At 41.9% G+C, this 17,150-nt stretch overlaps 1 protein-coding gene across 6 annotated transcripts in view; it reads left to right on the top strand.

Moving 5' to 3' along the window:
• The window catches only part of LOC146381146 (SRC kinase signaling inhibitor 1-like), a 145,370-nt gene that overhangs the window by 38,004 nt on the left and 90,216 nt on the right, over positions 1-17,150 (top strand). For 5 of the 6 annotated variants that reach the window (XM_084937077.1, XM_084937080.1, XM_084937081.1 and 2 more), the window contains exon 2: positions 15,026-15,333. In XM_084937077.1, coding sequence (XP_084793203.1) covers positions 15,049-15,333 — 285 coding nt within the window. In that variant the 5' untranslated portion in view covers positions 15,026-15,048. Of the gene's footprint in view, positions 1-3,047; positions 3,070-15,025; positions 15,334-17,150 lie in introns of those variants that run through there. The other variant, XM_084937082.1, reaches the window with a different exon arrangement.

The raw sequence follows: 17,150 nt of genomic DNA, 5'->3' as shown, positions 1-17,150 counted from the left end.
GAAGACACACAAGGATACAGAGAAGGTTGGATTACCTAATAATCTGAATATAAGCAGGAATCAACCTCAACAGAGACCAGACAAGGTAACAAGAACTAAAGAGAGAACACACCTTCAAGAGCTGCAGAAACGTGACAGTGTTATTTCGTAATTTAAAAAAGTACAGTCTAATTCTATGGGACACACTTCATGGCTGTTTCTCATAAATACAGCATCTCCGAGGATCGGCTGGATGAGCTTCAAAATTGACGGCGCTGTTGCTGATGTTCTGACAAGGAACTTTTTGAAGACCCATTGGGCCCAATTTGTCTATCACAGCGCTGTGATCACAACCCTCAGGGTGTACCTTGTCAGCTGTGATAGTCTCCCCAACCTCACAACCCCCCTCGGGACCTTGAATTGGATAAGTGGTTAAGAAAATGGATGGATTTTTCTGTGAGAATGTGTATTAATTACAGAAGTTTGAAAGTACAGCTTGTAACTGCATTTTCTGAAACACTAGCCATGCAGGCAAGTTAGATGGTTGTTTGTAGTGAATTTCGTGCAGCTCGCACTCTTTATTCATTGTGTGGCAGCTTTTAGTTGCTTTTCAGTAGCTGGGCCCACGTCCTCATTTTAGGTTTGACAGTGTTTTAGTAGGTAAAAGTGAATGCTTTGACATAAATGGGGAAGGCCTCGAATGGCTCCCGGGCCTGGCAGATCCCCATGCAATAAATAGAAATGAAGAAGTTAAAGAATTGAAAACAAGGAGGGAGGGACGGTGGGGCACGTGAACGAGAATGAGCAGCTTGCAGAACTGGGGGAACCTATATAGATGACAGCTGGAAGGAGCGTGTTTGGAGGCGTGGTCCTGCTCCTGAAATTCTGATACATAATCTCCAATTATTCAAGTTAGTCTGCTGTAGTTGACCTTAAAACGCTGAAATGTACATTCACATTTTAGTTATGTTTTAGAAGGTATTATGGGGCGATAACAATGTTTGAAATGTGGAGCTCTTTCAGCTCTTCATTACCATCTCTGAACATCTGGCTAGTATGGGACAGATGTCACACACAGACATACGGTAACACAACAAAATGGACATGAAAAATCATGCTGGAACACTAAAATTAGGCTCTGATATCCATCTCCACGATCACTTATCAGTACAGATTAGTTAATTGTGACTATTTCTCAACATGCTGTTGGATAATGACATCACTGGTGAACGATCAATAGCAGCCAACAAAGTGAATATTGGCTAATACTTGATGTTTGCACTGATTTGAGTAGAAATACTGTAACTTTGCTGTACTCACAGCCTGTCAGGGTTTTAATTATAGGGAAGAAAATGTGCAGTTATATTCTGAGCATACGGCTTTTTCTTTTCACCTTTTCTATCTTTCATTTACAGTTAATCTCCATATTATCAAATGCAAGTTGCATGTTGCTGCAATGGAGGTTTGCCTGGTGCCTCAGCGGTCATGTCAGGGGGGGGATCCGGGGTTTCTCTGTGAATTTCACATTCCCGTGGCAGCTTGCTTGGTATTTGCTCAGAAGTTTAGGGTTTTTTTCACTGTAAAAAGAAGTTTTCTTCCCATGCACAGTGGACGCTAATGCTTTTGTCACTTTTTACGGAATCAAACTCAAAGTAACGCCAGTACTTCCATGCTTTAAACGCTGCACGGTTGTACTCTCCCCGCACTCTGTATATTATCCATTGTTGATCTGCACACGCCGCACACACTTACATCATTGCCTCTCACAAACAAAATCACAGTTTAATAATGCAGTAACACAGCGTGCTTATGGGAAAGTAACAGTAATCTAATTACTTTTTTGCAATAGTAATCCCTTACTTTATTTATTTTATTTATTTATTTATTTCATTTAGAAAGAGGGGCAATACATATTAATGAACATTTAACAAATGTAAATATGCCAGATTACAGCCTTGGGCTCATTTCCATCTGCAGACCCTCTGGCAGGTTGGTGTTAAACACAAGTTAGTAGAAACATACAGAGACACTATTTACAGGTCATGTGACAAGGACAAAAACAGTGATCACATTATACTAGAACAAACAATGACAAGAAGAGTGGACACAGAGGACAATATAGATAACAACAACAGAAACACTTCAATTTTATTGCACAAACCCCAGTATTGCACATGCCCTGACTGTCCTGATATTGCACTGACCCATTACACTAATAGTTGTTTCCCTTTTTTGTATTACACTAACTCTTTTTCACGTCCATAATAAAGCATGATTATTAAACATGATCACATGTTTGTGTGTCCCTCAGCCGCCCTTTTAAGTGACTCTTAAAGATGGGGAGACTTGTACTTCCCTCACTGACAGTGGAAGACTGTTCCAGAAGCTCACTCCCTGATATGACAGAGCATCTGTGAAAAGGTGCCAGTTCACAATCACCTCTAACAGTGGATGGAGTCAGTCGACACTGCTAAACTTTTCTTTAATAAAATCACTCATTGGTGGAGGCGCCAGACCATGTATAACTTTGTATATTAGACAGGCAGATTTAAATAATTTGAAATTAGTAAAATTTAGAAGCTTGTATTTATCTAAAATTTGACAATACGAAAAAGGTTTACTTTACTCGCTACTTGAAAAAGTAATCTGATTACGCCCATCTCTGAGAGTAAGTGACTGCAACTGGTTGCAGATCTAGTTCTCAGTAATGAAGCAACCATTATTACTCATGTATGATTCATGCAGGTTTTTCAACCGTGGTCAAGTTGAGTATTTTTGGTGCGCCCGTTTGAAATTTGTATTTCATGGAGTTTTGAAGCAGGAGATGTTGTGAATAGAAATGGGAGTGGTAAAGGAGGCGTGGGAGGTGGACAGAGGAGACAGAAGACAAAAGGCCAAAGAGATGAACTTGCTTTCTCAGCAGAGGAGAGGACACGGAGTTACCAGAGTGCAGCAGTGTTTATCTTAAGGATGTACTGCTAGACTGCTATCCACACACACACAGGCGGTGCTGGGCTGTGGAGAAAAAACCTGTTTATCAACTCTGAACCTTTTAAAACATCTCTATCGATGTGCTGTCATCATTTAAAGGTAATACGCAACAACAAAGCTCAACGAATCGATGTAATCTGCTTTTATTGGCTAATCAAACAGACACTGCAGGTTTGCTTTTTTAGCAGCAGCTGCTGATTTCTACAGCTACACAATTACATAATGTGTTACAGCTGCATCATTGTCCTGCAAATCCCCTGTGTGTTTGTATTCAAATCCACCGTGGGAAATGTCAACCTCTGCCTCGACAGATAAAACTACAATTCTGTAAGTCGACGGTGTCTGAGTGTAAACACATTACATGGCTACTGCTGGGAAAAAATACCCTAAAAATGGGCAAATATTTCAGTTTCATTTAGCAAAAATCTTACAGGCTCTTACATAATTTAATCTCATCATCATCATTAGGAATTATTGACATAAACTGGTGGGAAGCTCTAAAACATATATTAAAAAAATCTAAAGCTATATTGTCTCAGAGGGGTTCCCTCTGTACTTCCACTTTAAAATGTATGACTTTGAATCAAGCATTAAATAGCCTTAGTGTGGGATTAAAAGTGTCTTAAAAAGGCCGTTATATTAATAAATATTTATTAGATATAATTGATTATCTTTCCCAAGCTGCTTGCTTTAAATGCCAGAGGAGCTGATGCAAGAGAAATTTCTCCAAAGGGTTAAAGACTTCATATTATATGCATGAAAGTGTCGGACTTGACAAAGTCATTTCTAGGGAGAGAAAAAAGCAAAGGAGATTATGAGTAAGAGTAGATGCTTGTTTACTTGTTCAGGATGACACTGGTAAAATTTCCTTTATGAGCAGGACTCGTCTTTGTGTGAATGACTTTTATTTTTAGTAGTTTTATGAGAGATAAAGATGATGTGCAGGTGAATCCAGTTTAGTGCTTCTGTTGTGTTTTCACTGTATTCACTTCCAAACTTTACTTCTTCAAATGTCCACCTTTGAAATTAAATAATAACACTAAAAAACAGTCTCATCAACCCAGCAACCCACTGCACTCATTGTGTCACACTGTCTCTAATATTATAGGAAAGTAAATAAACCACAATGTGAGCAACTGATCTGTACAAATAGTAGAACCATGGCAGAACATGGATACCACATGACCTTTAGCCCAGAAAAAATGTTTAGTGTGAATGCAAAACCTCACATTTGCCTGTAGTGGCAGGCAGGAAACTTTTGGGTCCAGTGTTTCCCAACCTTTTCGAGCCACAGCACCATTTCACATTAGAAAAATCACACGGCACACCACCGGACAAAAATGTAGCAAAAAGCATATTGATCATTTCCCCCCGTGCACCAGGTGTAGCAGAATTGGCTCAGTTTGTCCCCAGTATACCGTTTTTGGCTACTACTCTTGCTAGGGCCTTCATCTGGGTTGGAATTTCCTCCAAGATCCAGGTCAGATTGACTACTTTTTCTTTTCAAATATTTGTCTTGCTATTATACACTGCCTTGTTTCACTCCCAGCATGCAATTTCGTGTTCGTCTTCTTCTGTTTTAGTGGCGGTTGGCAACCCATTTAATTGGAGCAAGCGGTTGTTCTGCCCTCTAGTGGAAGAGAATGTAATTGTTCTGCCCGTTACTCACGCCGGTCGCTTAGAGTACTAATCAGGTGAAATCAGATAATCTTCCACGGCACACCTATGTGCTGCGGCACATTGGTTGGGAAACACTGCTATTGTCAGCAACTGCAGACTAAAGCACTGCAAACGCTGGTTTGTATTTATTTAACATTGCATGGTTTATCCACCAGAGGGCACTCTGCAGATTGCCTATGGCAATACATACATTCGGAAAATCACACACAAAACAACCAGCTGACCCACGCATAGTTGAGCAGAGCATAAACTAGTACGCAAATAACTACACACAACAAATATTAAGGAAATACATTTGTGCGTTATGTAAATATTTGTCAGAATCTTTCTTCACCTCACCTATTCACAAGCGTTCACCACACCAGATGGGGAAACTAGGGAAATATTTAGAAAACTGATGTTAGTTTGCTAGAAATCCAGGTGCTAGCTGGGGTAGCAGCTCAGCTTATGGCAGATCAGCTGATACTGTTCTTCACGTCCTGCTCGCAAATCTCCCTTAAATTATGCTATTTAATCTGCTTTAGGCTCCAAGCCACTTTACAACCCACCTCCACAGTAGTCACTTCTTTTCCATGAAATTTCTGCTCACTATTCTGTCAGTTGATTTCCATTCTGTGGCGTTGCTGCTGTTCTCCTCACCTCTCTACCCTGCCACATGTGCAGCTGGGAGGGTAGGGATGTGTTAGGAATGAATATTTAAAGTAAAAATACTGCTTGATATTCCCTCCGAAGATCGCTCATCCCACTCCTCTCTCAAATGACTGTGCATAATTTTGTTTGACATGCTAGCGTCACCTGGCATTCTGCACTGACATCATTTTTCAAAAAATATTTAACAGCATATTTCTTCTGTTTTCTGTTGAATCTTACCTGAAAGTTACAATGTGAATATTTTATTTATTCTCAGAAAACATAGAAAAAGTGAATAGAAATGTAAAACTATTGCTCACAGTGATTTTCAACATCAGCTAGAAGTTAAAGTTACTGTGGTACAAATGATAAAGCTGTAATAAAAAGCCAGTTGACAGTGTAGGCTGTATTAGATCTGAAACTATCAGCCGATTAATCAGAAGACCTTCATGTAGCTATGATAGTAAATGGAAAGATTTAACTATAAAGGCAGGTTATCAACGAGATCACTGCACTCACTGTCCACTTGTGGTATATTTTGCAATATCATCCTGATGCAAAGCCAGTCACGTTAGCTGATCCCTTTTTCTAGACATACAAGCAACAATTTCTTGTGTTTTGGCGTTTTCTCCATATTCAACCTTCAGTCTCGCCTCTCTTATCTTCTCTATCTGTGCTCATCACAGAATCAGTCAAAGCTGATGTTGCCTGAGGCTTTACAGAGCAGTCCTGTTCAGGGTTAGGTGTCCTTCAGGTCTATTTAGCCTGAAAACTGACAAAGGGTTTTGCAGCTCAGCTGTATGAAGCTGGACTCAGTGGTGGTGTGGCTGTAATATGGGTGGCTGTAATAGTAGGAAACATTTTAACTGCTATTTTGAGACACGGCCTAACTTTTTTTTTTTTTAGTAAATAAATTATAAAACACTCTGAGGAGTGAACTGGAGTGAACTGGAAGCTGAACTCAAGGTCAGAGAAAGTGCCAGGGACTGGTAGATCTTGAAATTGTTAACTCAGGGTCCCTGTGCTGCATGGTACATGCTCTGCTCTGCCACAGTAGGAGTACTACTGCTTTTCCTGATAATAATTGCTGTAATTGCACATCTGAGAATAGTAACACTGTTAAATGTAGGCGGACATCTTACCTAAAGGGACGACACAGGCTGTTCTTGATACGGGTGATTCTAAGGTTAGACGTATGAGGCAATCACCTCGTCTTTTTAAGCTCCACACAGCCACTTGCTGCTTCCCTGTGATCCTGAATGCAGCACCTCGCTGCTGGCAACAGTTTGGAGAAATTTTGTATTCAGCGAAGGCAGAGCTTGTTCCATTTATAGCCCGCTTGGAGTTTGCGTTCTGATCTTGTTTGGGTTTTATTTTAATTTTCGAGTGCCCCGGAGAACTGGATATTATAATTTGTGGATGGAGGAGCACCGTTTCGTTCTTTTTTTCTTCTTCCTCGCACTCATTCCTGCCACAGTGCCTTCCTCTGTAATTAATGGTCTCTGATGAGTAGTGAATTTGTGATGGGGAAGTAGAGAAAAAGACAGAGTGCACTCGGTTCCAGCCACTGGCATCCTTCCAATAGCTCATACTTGGAGTCTGATTGAGATTATGTAAAAATGATGAATGAATAAATGAGTGAGTCACTGGGAGGAGGGCAGAGAAATGAGGGAGAATTGATTAAAGTGGGAGAGAACGAAGGAAGTCTTAATAAACTGTTATTCACTGTTCATGATGGAAATATTTAAGTGATATTAAAAAGCAAACCGAGTACTGAATATTTCAGTGGGGGGTCATGTTTGGCCTGACATGCTGTAATGTGGTTTAGAGATTATTTTGTTTTGGAGCGTTAAAATGGGAAAAAAGAAAGTTCCCGACCTATACTGTGGTTTTGGGGTAAATTCTTTGATGCTAATTTAATAAAGTACTCCTCTGTTACAAGTGGCAAACCTACATTGCTGCAGGTGACTCTTAACATTCTCTGACACTAAAAAGAAGTACCTTGCACACCAATAACAAGGAGAAGTTGTATTTGTCAGACAAACACCTGGCTGCTTATCCTCTTGATTTAGCTGAAAGTCAGTGGTGGTGATAAGCTGCTACACCTCTGCACTGAAACGTGGAGGTTGAATTACTTTGGGCATCTTGCTAGGATGCCTCTTAGGTAATGTTCGGGCATGTCGAGCTGTGAGGAGACCCTGGAGACGTGCTGGAGGGATGATGCCTCTGGTATGGTTATGCCTCAGTGCCCCACCTAGAAGAGCCAGAGGAGAGAGAGATCTGGGCATCTCTGCTTAGACTACTTCCTCCACAATAGCTGCAGAGATTGATAGATGGATGCATGGATGGATGGATGGATGGATGCATGGAAGGATGCATGGATGATGGATGCATGGTTGGATACATGGATGGATACACGGATGGATGGATGGATGGATCTATAGATGGATGGATGGATGCATGGTTGGATACATGGATGGATACATGAATGGATGGATGGATGCATGGAAGGATGCATGGATGATGGATGCATGGTTGGATACATGGATGGATACATGGATGCATGGATGGATGGATGGATCTATAGATGGATGCATGGAAGGATGATGGACGGATGGATGCATGGTTGGATACATGGATGGATACATGAATGGATGGATGGATGCATGGAAGGATGCATGGATGATGGATGCATGGTTGGATACATGGATGGATACATGGATGGATGGATGGATGGATGGATCTATAGATGGATGGATGGATGCATGGTTGGATACATGGATGGATGGATTGATAGATGGATGCATGGCTGGAGGTGAATTTTTCTTTGCAGTCTTGCAGCAGATTCACCGTATACTGCGCTGCTAGACTACAACTGCTGATTCATTGTTAATGCGAGGGCTGTTACACACAGCAGTGTCATCACCCTGTACTGCTGTAACAAACTCCGGCTTCTAAATCCAACATTCAGGGAGCAAAAATAATCTGAAGTAAATCTGAGTGAAGCACAGACGAGTATGAATGATTAGACCTCCGCCCAATGAAACCATAAAGCTAACAAATGGCCTCTGTCAGACTCTTTGGCCAGCAGTGGCCAAGGCTGTGCTGCTGACACACACTTTTACACACTTAGAGGCTAGTAATGAGAAATGTTTGGACGCAGCCTTGAGCAGATTTTTGAATGTGTTCCCGACAGCTGAAATATGGCATCAGTGGCCCAATCACAATCATTCTCTGGCTTTTTAGTCTCCCCTCAACTCTAATGAACGCAGAAGAATGAATCATGCAGGGAGGTCAGCATGGCAACTTTGTATAAGCATGTGTGGGAGGAACAAACATCTTATTCTGTGAGTTTACATTATTAGCATCCAGTAGAGAATGAAACAGACAATTTAATGGTTTAAGGGGACAGAGGGATTTATGATCTTGATATGGAAGGCCAGAATAGTCGAGTCCAAGTTTAGGCTTGGTTGTGATAAATGGAGGTAATTCCTTGGAATTATCCTCAGTGGGCTTGTACACGGGTTTGCATCCATGCAAGCAAGGCAGAAATATGACAGTGACATCAGTGTCAACTTTAAAGATTCAACAATGTGAGTAAAATAAAACAATTCAAGGGCAATTCATCAGATGGACTGGCAGCACCGATAGCAGCTAAAGAGCCGTAATAACAAAGGTGGTGCCAGTAGCAAGCTGGGAGGAGGTGGCAGCCCATTAACCATCACCAGGAGCAATAATAGCATGGTGGAGTTAAGGAGAAAAAACACCATGCAGGGCTGTAGCTGCTTTACACACGGATGAGTAATGCCATGATTTAAGTAACACGAGCTGCTCTGTTTTATGTGAACATTTGCCTACTTGAATTTACTAAACAAATGAGATACTAGAGGGAGGACTGGAATAAATTAATCTGAAATCAGTATGCAGTAAAACTGAGGCTCAAACGGAAAATGTCAGCATGTTCAGAGATGCTTTTTTAAAAGGAGATCTGATGAGCGAAGGTCAGCCATTAAAATCTGTCATCGGTAGGAGGTGGCAAAGTTTTGTCAGGGCTTCAAAACCAGTCAAAGGAGCCCAGAGGGGCCGTCAGTTCATTCAGTTATGTAAGAATTATGTAATCCAGCACTCATTACAGATAAAACAAGACACGGTGCTCAATTAGTACATCACCGGTGAATAAATTCAGTTAATATATGCAGGTGCATGTCCAAAGAGGGCCTCTCTTTCAATGTCAGGTTTATCCTCTGTTTTATTTATTTCTAATCAAATTATCTGATTTCCTGCGGGATCCCCTGACTCAGTCCCCACCGTATCACCCAAATGGAAACCCTGGAAATGCCTCTGAAATATAGACTCACCCAACACTTTTTAGGTACATCTTGAGACCCCCTGGTGTCTCTGGAGCTGCCTTTGTTCTCTGTGGCACAGATTCAACAAGGTGCTGGAGAAATTCCATGTTCACATGAAAACATTGCACAGTTGTTGCAGATTAATCAGCTGTACACCTGTGATGTGAAACTCTCATTCCTCTGCATGCCAACGGTGCTCTGCCATGTGATTGGCTCATGACATACTTGCATTAGCGAGCAGTTGAACGGGTGTACCTAATGAAATGGCTCATTCATGTATGTAGATGATAGCATTAAAACCATTGCATTTTCTTCAGGGAAACACAAAAGGAAACATTTTCCACAACTGGCTGTGAATTTGGAGAATTTTAGCCTCCTTGACCTGTTCTGGAGGCGCTCCTGAAGGCACTTCCTGCCATCAGGGAGGGCTGTTACCATGGGGTGATATTTGGCAGCCGCAATGTTCAGGTGTGTGGTAGTAACATTCAGATAACCATGTTTTCCCAGCAGGACCTTACACTGGAATGAGTAGAGGTGTGGGAATATCAGGTTTCTGCAACTGTCTTCCACCCAACATCTTTGCATCTCCTGCCAAAGACAGAGAGGAGGGGGAGAAGCCATCTGTTGAGGGCTAGTTGAAGGTGGTGTCCCAACATCTGATAAGTACTGCATCAGTTAACCAAATAATTTCTCTCTCACATCCCTAATCTGAGATAATTTAGCACTAACCAGAGTGCAGAAACTGCATTTATGAGATGTGGGATGTCCAGTGATTTTGCCATTAAGAGTTCTTAATTCCAGTTAATAGAGTTTAATATTTTTCTCAGTCCTTCCCACTGTTTTCTTTTTGTCTTTTCCCTGTATCAAGTTTGTTTTTGCATCTGAGTTTCCCAAGTTACTGTTACCTTCTTCCTGTTTTACTTTGATAGTTAGTTGCCGTCTGTGTCTTGTATCCAGTTTTACTTCCTCCCCTGTGGTTTTATTGATTGTGCACCTGTGTCTCATTTCCTCCCAGCTGTGTCTAATTCTGTTGATTAGCCCTCAGTGTGGGAGTATAAATGGTGTTGTCTTCCCTTTGTCTTTTGTTACAGCATCTGTTTGTGTTATTTCTCTGTTTCCTTGTGTAACTTCTGTTGGATTTCTTTGGCTTTATAGACTTACTCTTGGACTTGGACACACATATCTGCTTGCCAGTGCTGAGTAATGAATTAATGAACACACGCAGAGAGTCGAGAGGTGCAGTTCAGTGGTGGATGAGGCCTAGCAGACAGCTATGGGTTACAACTACCTGCATGTGGACACCTGCTAAACGGGCCAGATCTCTAAATACAGTTTGGATAATGTACTTTGGGGTCTGTATCATTTTCATAAAGGAATGAACCTTCCACAGAGGTGAAATGTGTATCTTGCAGCAGGCTCTAAACACGTTTGTTCTGCTTTAAGTTTGGACACGTTAGCATGAGACTCATTTTTGGAGCCTCCAATGGCCGTTGGAGGAACTGCACATTTGGCAGCACTAGCTTCACTTTCAGCCCTGGAGGTTGCTGCTTGGTCTGAACTAATTTTAGATGTTAAGCTGTACTGTTGTACTCTGAGCACCGAATTATAGCAGGCCTGATCTGTAAAGACTGAAGTTTGGAGGAATTAAAAAAATAATTAAAGCTTAGTTTGGAGTCGATTGCTTCTGTAACACAATTGTCATCAAACTGAAACTCTTTCCAGAGGAACAAATCTAATCTCGACAATCACACAATCAGACCGTTTCACATCTTTTTTCTTCATTTAGGAAACAAATCAAATTTTATAAGTAAAGACAACTGAACAAAACTGGGACAAAAGAGAATCTTATGACTGGAAAAAGGGTCGGCTGTTATTGCCCACTGCCCCCAGCTGAACACTGGTTTTACTGGGCAGCTCCCAGTTGTGATTGTGTGTATTTGTTTGCATGTCGAGTTCACATTTTCACCAAAGGGCTGGACCGAATAAGTCACGCTGAAATGTGGGACAGATGTTGTTGCACCATCACTGTAACACAGTTACTGTACAGTAAATCCCAGCAGGTATTGCAGCAGATGACCAGCAGTGCTCAGCCTGGTAAGATACAGCGTCTCTTTGCCCCACATACAAACTCCCACCACCTCCCCCTTTACTGCATATTGTGTTTGCAGAAGGCTTCACATAATTTAAAGTGACAAGCCCCTGTCTCGACATTCCCTCCGTCTCTCCTGATCCCCCCACCCCCACTGGCTCTGTTTTATAACCTTCTTTTCTTTCCTGCCATGGATACACACCGGTATGTTGCTGAAGAATTACATCTGTGACCACCTCGGACGCTTTTCTTTCAGACTGTACGGCTACAAATATTTCTGTTGCCAGGCTGAATCCACAGACTGGCAACATTTCGGGTTCACAGGCGCGAATGCAGATGAGTCATGGTGATGCACACCCCGACCTCGACCATTTCCAGAACCGTGGAACTTTGAACACCATGGGAACTTTCTGAGTGGTGTTTACTCAGCATGGCACTATCATTATGCAGCTTTAGATGGATTTCTAATAAAATAAGCATAAATTATACATGCAAGGGCATCTGTAGCTTCAAGCTGTATGACAGTTTCTTAACTTTGAGTTTATAAAGTCAAAAGGCTTGCTTTAGTGCATCTGTGCTGCTCGGCAGGTCAATAAGAGGACCCGACGGGACAGATCAATAATGCACAGAGGCTCCGGCTGTCGAACGCTACACTACAGGGCCTGTAATTTACAGTTTGTTTGTAGTCCACCGCCGGTACATTATGTGCCTGTGTGTCTCGATGCATCACTCCCACTCCCATTAGCTGCAGAATAAAGTCAGGGGATGTGGCTGAAAACTCAACAGATAACCTCTGATCAGATTGAAACTCTGTATTTGATTCAAATACCACGGGGTCAGCGTCCTTGCTGTGTTTTATCAGATCCTCCTGCAGTGTTGCTGCTGTTTACTTTCTTCCTCTCTCTCTCTCTCTTTAGAGGGTTTAAACACTTTCATCATGCACAGCACAGGGCTGCTATCCCTTAAAAGTGGATACAAGCACCAAAATCTGAGAGTTTACCCTGATGCCATTCATTAGAAAAATCCCATCAGCAGCTTGAATTGTCAAAATAACCATCGAGCAGCTATTTTACTGCAGAATTTTGACATTTCTGAAGTTTCACTGATGATCTCTCTATTTCTGACCATGACTAAGTCAAATTTATTCCCCAGGGCTTCCTTTACTTATTTCTTTTAATGTAAATCATCACAAAAATGCAATGGGTCCATCCTGGGGATGAACCTCCCACCTCAACTCTTCACCATCAGCTGCTCTTTGTTATGCAGTATGGCCCTCGAAGAACAGCAGCTATCTAAGTGAAGCCTCGACTGTTTTGTTCTGAAGTTATGCTCTTTAAATATTTTGCAAAGACTTTCAGTTGAAGAATTTTGCCAACAAGTGGATTCTTTTATTGATTAACTTCACTTTTATAACTTAAACCTGATTGTCAGTGCGGTGCTCTCTGTTAAGGTGGCAGAGCAGATATTCCCTCCATCCTCTTTCATGTGATTGATGATTTTCTTTGGCACAAAAAAAGGCCAAGACCTCAAAGCCAAAAGCTAAAAATGAAATACTCTGATGGGGTTTGCAGTGAAGGTTGAAATTAGAAACAATTTCCACAAATGAACCTTTTTATTTATATACTGTGCAGGAGAGTGAAATATTTCTGCTTCATCCTCTTACCAAACATTTCAAAACATGTGGTTCGGGTCATAAACTCAATGAGCACATTAGTAAGTCAGGTGTATCCTGTTCCTTATCCTCTCCCTGCACATTATTTTCCTTTCTGTGTCTCCTTATAACTTGTGCATAAATAATGAAACTAAGCCTGTTCACTCATGCGAACAGCGCGCCGACTGTAACGGATCACCTCCACGAGGCCAGCCGTGCTTTATGCGTCAGCGGTCACAAGGGGGCACTAAACTGTTCCCCATGCACGGAGACTTCATTGCCATTCATGTCACTGTTTCCTTGACAGACTTTGACACGTGTGTGAGGCAGCGCTGCTGTCATGTGATAGCGAGAGATTTTGCTGTTCGACAGTTTTTTCTTTCGCCTCTGGGTTCCTGGGATAGTTGCAGTTGTTGGAATAGACAGATGTTCCCACTGTTTTCACACGGGGTATTTTGCCTGAGGTGTGTTTGTGTAACAGAACGACAGCAGTGTGTGTGTGTGTGTGTGTGTGTGTGTGCGTGCGTGCGTATAGGGAGAAAGAACAGAGTGTTTTGTTGTGTACTGTGCAGGTTGCTGAAGGACAAAGTGAGTTTTTATGGCTGTTACTGCAGTATCATCGTTGGCCCTCACATTAACACTCACTGCTGACAAGCCTCAAGGTCCAAACTATTAACTACAGCATGTTTACACAGTTGGATCAGTGATATCAGAGCTAACCACCTCATTCACTCACAGCCCAATGAGCAGATTAAAGCACATCTGCCTGTCCATTCTTTTACCAGCTGACTATAAACAACATGTACAGTACATGCTACTGGAGTCTTATAATGCTCATGGAATGAAAGCTCGAATGGTGGAATAACAAATTACATTAAAAATCAAAAATCTCTTTCATAAGAGTGTGCTTTCCAAGAATCATGAGCAATAACAATTAAACACAGAAATGGCCTTAAATTTGTGGAGTTCTTACTGATCTGCTGTTTGGGACAGATGGAAAGAATCTTAAGACCTAAAACAATAACTTCCCACACTTTTTTAATGAATGCAATTCAGTAAGCGAGACAAGAATAACCTTATGAATGATAACATACAGGTGGTTGAGTGCAACACATGACACAGCGGACATAATGCATACTGACTGCTATTTTGTTGCTAAATCTTTTGTATTGTTTTTAAGCAGCTATTAACCTCAGAGTTCAAATATCTGTTCAGGTGTAAAGGGATGAATCTGTGCCAGTTCATCCGATGGCTCCCACCTGACCATCACAGACTTGGCTGGGAAAGATGGCCTTCTCAACCGGAATAAAACAAAGATTCAGGCTCCTGTTGTCATTCCCCCCAAAGTGTTAAAATCCCATTAGCTTTAATTATCAACTAATCAAGAACTAATGATTTTTTTTTAGGTAAATCTGTGATGGTCAGGTGGGAAATTGGATGAGATGGAATGACTCCAATGTCAAGTGAGTTTCTCTCTCGTGCAGCTGCTTTTCCTGTGGTATCGTGTGTACTGGTGCACATGGCTGCACATGAGCCTGAAAATCATGCCACTGTTTTCAGATTTCATCGTAAGACATGATCTTGCTACCAAAGACATTTTTCACTGTCTCACCATTCACTCTTTAAATTCCCCTCCCTTCCATCTTCTGGCTGCAGGTCGAGAGAAGAGAAAGGGTCCCATGATCTCTGCCGGCGATGCCGAGTTCCCCCGGGATTACCACACCCTGGCTGCCACTGGTGGCCGCGGGGCCCGACGGTTCCCCGACAACAGCAACGGGGGCTTCACGTCGTCCTCGCTGGACCGCCGGCACAACTCTGTGGCCGCCAAGAGCCTGGAGGCCCTGAACAGCATCCACAAGGCTGACATAGAGCGTCAGCGAGACGCCATCATGGACCTCCAGAAAAACAAGTTCTCCAACAGTCCCAGCAGCATGTCACAGGGCTCCCCCGCTGCGGGCCGACAGGTACTTTCACACTTTCTGCTCTGATGTGAACAAACCAAAAAGAAACAATGAGCAGACGAATACTTCCCTTTGTGACATGAGTAATTATAACCACAGCAGTGGTGGTCTTGGCACTTTAATCCTTGTTAATTCTACTTATAATGAGCTAAATATCTCACATTCACTCCTAATTTCCATAAAAATAGAAGGTGGGATTATTTTCCTGTTTCCATCAATCCTCCTGAGGACGATTGGTGCAGGATACACCACCCTCATCGTGACTCATACTGTTTATCTTAGCAGGCGGAAAGAAGTTGTTTCTAATCAGTCGACTGCAGTTTATGTGGTTTCTTTTATAGTTTGTCAGGAAATCGAGAGAACAATCCTGCGAGAATACCTACAGAAGGCAGCATGCATACGCAAAATGATGAAGGGAACTCAAATGGCAGGTTTTTAAGTCACAGTAGACACTTTGCTTTTACTGTGAGCTTCTGTCTTGTCACTAATGACAACAGCTGAGGTTATTGGCGTTAACTAAAATGAAAATAAACCAGGCGTGAAAAAAAAACACATTATAAGAATAAAAACTAGAATTCTGAAATCAACAAAAACCACCTGAAACCAGATTTTACTGCCCTGTCACTTTAATAAAAGCTCTTTATCAATCCAACTGATCAACAGCTTAAACATGACTCGATTTTTTTAATTCCAACCATCCAATCTACCAATCGTTTTACTCAGAGATCGTGTTTAAATTCATACCTTCTCCTGTATAAAACTATACAAAGGGTCAGTAAAGGTTTGCTCTGCTGCCTTGGTGGGGGACTAATTAAATCGACACCGTATACTTCACCTAGTATGCTCAAACCCACCTCTACCGGCTCCTTTCGATGAAGAGGTGTAGCAGCTCTACTCTGAGCCTCTCCTGAAAGAGCTGCTCACCCTGTCTCTAAGGGAGAGCCCAGACAGCCTTTGGAGGAAGCTCATTTCTGCCACGATCCTACTCTTTTGGCACGCACAGCTTGTGGCCATAGATGAGGGCAGGAACATGGCTGTTTGTGTTTCACAACTTCCTCTCATTACCACAGCAGACTGATACAGCATCCACACCACTGCAGAAGCTGTGCAAATACATCTGTCAGTGTCCCGCTCCACTCACTTCTCACTTGTAAACCAGAGATACTCCAGGCAGGAGAGGGCAATCCAGCCCTTTCCAGTGGAGAATCACGGCTCAGACTCAGAGGGGCTAATTCTCTTTCCATGTGCTTCACACTTGGCTGCTCCAAATCGCCCCAGCGCAAGCTAGAGGTCACGTTTGATGAAGTCAGGAGGCAAGGATCGTCTGCAAAAAGAAAAGAGGATGATGTCCTCTGCCTCTGCTCCCAGCAAATGTGTCCGGTATCGCTGACAGGGCAGCATATGTCACAATTCAAATCAGAAATATATCCATACATATCCATATCATATGAAAGGGAATATATAAGACATTGGAATAAAATTAGTTTGACAGTGACTTTCAGCCATGTAGCCAGCTCCTATGCGAACAGATCAGAAAGAGTAAATGAATTCAGTACAAAAAGCAAAATAATTGGTGGTCATAAGGAACAAAAATACACCATCTGTTTGATTTTTGATTTTGATTGAATCTTTATTTTGAACATGTTGAAAAAGTACAACAACATAGAATTAAAAGAAACAAATGAACAAAGCAAAACAAAAGGAAAACGAGCAACCACAACTCCAAATAACTTTCATGTTCAAAAAGGAGCAGGAAGTTAAAGTTACTGATGCTTTTCTGGTCCTGTGCAACATTGTAATTGGTCAACAGATTTCTAGGA

The sequence above is a fragment of the Perissodus microlepis genome, chromosome 8 (genome assembly GCF_051167445.1).
Source record: "Perissodus microlepis isolate ML-2025 ecotype Zambia chromosome 8, ASM5116744v1, whole genome shotgun sequence".
Taxonomy (NCBI): domain Eukaryota; kingdom Metazoa; phylum Chordata; class Actinopteri; order Cichliformes; family Cichlidae; genus Perissodus; species Perissodus microlepis.
The sequence above is the reverse complement of the archived record's forward strand: the minus strand, read 5'-3'. Positions and strand labels throughout refer to the sequence as shown.